Source organism: Taudactylus pleione, unplaced genomic scaffold (assembly GCF_031769625.1).
Source record: "Taudactylus pleione unplaced genomic scaffold, aTauple2 ptg001565l, whole genome shotgun sequence".
Lineage (NCBI taxonomy): Eukaryota > Metazoa > Chordata > Amphibia > Anura > Myobatrachidae > Taudactylus > Taudactylus pleione.
In genome coordinates this window covers 180,039-183,896 of record NW_028285962.1, presented here as the reverse complement: position 1 = coordinate 183,896, position 3,858 = coordinate 180,039, and the positions used below count along the sequence as shown (strand labels likewise).

At 44.7% G+C, this 3,858-nt stretch overlaps 1 protein-coding gene across 1 annotated transcript; it reads left to right on the top strand.

The window, feature by feature from the left end:
* Positions 1 to 2,326: 2,326 nt before the first annotated feature.
* On the top strand, positions 2,327 to 3,304 carry LOC148442360 (olfactory receptor 51G2-like). Its single transcript, XM_088464034.1, has one exon. The coding sequence runs from the start codon at positions 2,327 to 2,329 to the stop codon at positions 3,302 to 3,304; it is 978 nt and encodes a 325-aa protein (XP_088320160.1).
* The last annotated feature ends 554 nt before the right edge of the window (positions 3,305 to 3,858 follow it).

Here is a 3,858-nt window from a genome sequence, read left to right as displayed (position 1 = left end):
GTACGGTCTGACGGCCGACTTGCAAACAGATCTTGCAATAGTTGTGGATGTAAATCTCTATTTCTTTCGATCTTTAGGACAGATAAACAGTGAGTATTGGAAGGGAGAATTATACAGTGTATACGCACAATGGACCTGATTCAGCATGGATCGCTACTACAACCATGTACGCAGATCGGGTGATGGTGAGTACTGCGCATGCACCACAGTGCGCAGACACATGATAGCATTGTGATCACGGCCGCAGAAAGAAAGCCATCGCAGAGTGAGTGACAGAACGTCAGCATTTCTGGTGGTCACTGGGGAGTGGTCGGTGAAACGCAGGCGTGCCAGTCTGTTTGAACTCCAATACAGGGCGTGCATAAACTAGCCACTGTGAAAGCGTATGCAGCTTGTGTACTCACTGCGTGCGACGAGTTGTAATGAGACAGGTCAGACCTGCTGTAATTGTGCATGAGGGTCCGATGTTACCCGACGGTACCGATGTATACGCAGGACTGCGAGGTCTTACGAATGTGAGATAGCATGTGTATGCTCCACAGAGCGTGTGCGCTAACCATCCACTGCAATTGTGAAAGCAGCGGATACGCAGAGCCATTGCAGAGTGATTGACAGGAAGCACCATTTGGGGGTGGAGAGGGGGGGTGGTCGGTGGAACGCAGGCGTGCCTGTGCGTTTCAAGACGCCATTACAGGGGTGTGCATAATTAAGCCCCTCCTATGACATACGCAGCCAGAGGTCTAGCTGGCGACAGGAAGTTTCGCAGTGTGTGAGTCAGGGTCAGCTCAACCACAACTGTGCATATGGATCCAATGTTACTCAATGTTACCGATGTTTTCGCTGACTTGCGGATGTATGTAAAGGGAAGTGAGCGGCATTATACTGTGATGGGCATCTAGGAATAGCGCTGTGATCGCATACATTTGCATATTTTGCAGCGAGCGGGTGCGCGTGGTTGCAGACTTGCGATCCATGCTGAATGAGGCCCCGTGTACCTAGCTATAGAATTGGGAGGGGTGTGTTCAAAGTCAAATATAACTTGCAGTGTAAAAATAAAGCTGCCCAGCGTTTGTGGGCTACATGCAACAGCTTCCAGTATTTACCCCACATGTAAAATAATAAATGTACAGTATGTGCACCCCTTGTATTGCAGCTTATTCCAGACACAAAGTTACTGACTTCTTCTACTTTGATCCCCAGGTCTATAAGAGAGAATTCTCATTCTGTACCCAGAGCTCAAAATCACAGCAGTAATAAGCCATAAATTGGGTTACACAAGGATTACTGCAGCTGGGGGACATTTAACTCTAGACAGGTAACAACTGGTTCATTCAGAGCCAGGGGACATGCTTCAACTAGCCAGGCCAGGGAATCCCTGGCCTGGCCTGACTAGTTGGGAGGGAATGAATGCTTTGGTCGGGCGACCCCGTGAAGTGTGTCCCTTGGCTGTGGCATTACCCCCCTACAATTAGTAAGAGCCCAGTGCTGGTCCTGGAAACATGGGGGAACCATACTCATTTTTTGCTCCAGCTGAGAAGCCTGGTGCTGGTTGTTGCAGCAAACACGCTCCTTTATCACAGCTAAGTGCACACAATACGACAAACTTCCAGCACGAACAACACAATTCCTATTACCGTCAGACACCCCATTACCATCAGGCACCCTATTACCGTCAGACACCCCATTACCGTCAGACACCCTATTACCATCAGACACCCCTATTACCATCAGACACGCCATTACTGTCAGACACCCTATTACCGTCAGACACCCCATTACCGTCAGACACCCCTATTACCGTCAGACACCCCAAGTCAGCCCAACATGATTCTTTGATTTAAAGGAAAAAATGTACTGACAATAAGGTGCGATTAGAGATCACAGCCCAGCACGATTCTTAGTAAGTTTCCTCCCTTATTTCTGCTTCTGTGTGATTTCACTGTCTCTGACCATCCTGCGCCCAACCTGCTCACATTGATGTTTCTGTAACATGAAGCCCGCTATCTGTACCTTTAAATAGATATCAGTAACTACAGGAGGCCTATCTAGATTAGATTTTATTTAACTGATTAAATTATATAACTTCCAATGTGTACACAGAGGAAATGACACTATCCAGTTACATGCTGGTGTCATCACGGACAGTTGTTACCTGGGTATCAGTCTGGGCCACTCGGGGCGTTATCCTGTATCTCAGACACAGAACAGGTAAAGTTGAATATTAATACAATCAGAGGAAGTGTCACATTGCTACCAGCAGGTGAACGTGAACAGAAATTCTAGTACTGACTTTAAATACATTTTACTTTTGTTCCAGATATCTGTGATGAACATGGCAGCTCCTGGTAATACATCTGTGACATTTATCCTGAGTGGGATTCCAGAACTGGGAAATAACCAGAACATTATCGCCTTTCCTCTGTGTCTCTTATATGTGATTGCACTAATGGGTAACTGTACTATTTTGGTCATTATTAAGAGGGAGGACAGTCTTCATCAGCCCATGTATGTCCTACTTGCTATGTTAGCCATGACGGACATTGGCGTGTCACTCACCACTCTTCCTACAGTCTTTGGTATTTTCTGTTTTAATTACAACAAGATCCCCCTGGACTCCTGCCTCACCCAAATGTACTTCATTCACACTTTTGCCGCAATGGAGTCTGGCGTCCTGGTGGCCATGGCAGTAGATAGGCTTATTGCTATATGGGACCCTCTGAGATATTCTTCCATCTTAACCAACTCAGTGCTAACTAAGGTTAAACAGGTAATAGTGTTACGGGGTCTTTGTGTGGTCTTCCCCATCCCTTTCCTCACCAGGAGATTTCCTTTTAGCAAGAGCCGTGTCCTTTCCCATTCTTACTGTCTCCACCAAGACGTCATCAGACTGGCGTGCGCAGATACAACAATAAACAGCATCTACGGCCTAACGGCTGTTCTAATGACTAAGGGCTTTGACTCTTTGTTCATCATTATCTCCTACATAATGATTCTTAAAACCGTTCTAAGCATTAGAGCAAATGAAGCTCAGCTGAAGGCCTTCAGCACCTGCATCTGCCACATAAGTGCTGTCCTCTTGTTCTATATCCCCCTCATCGGGCTGTCAGTGGTCCACAGGTTTGGGAAGAACACTTCTCCCCTCCTGCCTATCCTAATGGCAGATGTCTATCTTCTGGTCCCTCCTATGATCAACCCAATTATCTATAGCATGAAAACCAGGCAGATCCGTCAGAAAATCATCAAAGCCTTCACTCGCCACAAGATTGGGTCTCTGGATAAAGGGATCGCTGTTCTAAAAATATAATATCTTTCCTTCAGCTTATGATATGTTTATCAATGCGTGCACTACTCTCATACGGCAAGGAATTCATTACTACGAGTGATTGTGGTGTTCGGTATTATGAAGGGTGAATAAATGCAAAACCAGTATTAGGACACACCTGGAAATGAAGATATGTGCATTTAGTTTATCTTAGAGAGATACAGGAGGTGACAGTCTCCTAAGTCATGAATAGAAATCCCTGTTACTGACCCCTGATCCGTTTCCTCATTATTAGTGGCCCAATACTAAGCAGCTACTAGAGTACAGCTTGTCAGGTTATTCGTAACACTGGCTCAGTAGTGCGTTCTTTCATTTAATTATGAGAATTAAAAATGATTTATTATATTAATTGCTTTAGTCTTTTATTAGTTTCTAGAAACTGTTGATCAAGAGTGAAACTTTAAACATATTATGTATTCGATCCATTGCTTTTATCCTGATAGTACTCAGCTTTACACAGTGTCAGCAGCTCTATGTGCAATTTTTAATGATAATAATTAATTAATTGTAAGAAACCAGTGAATAAAATAAGTCTA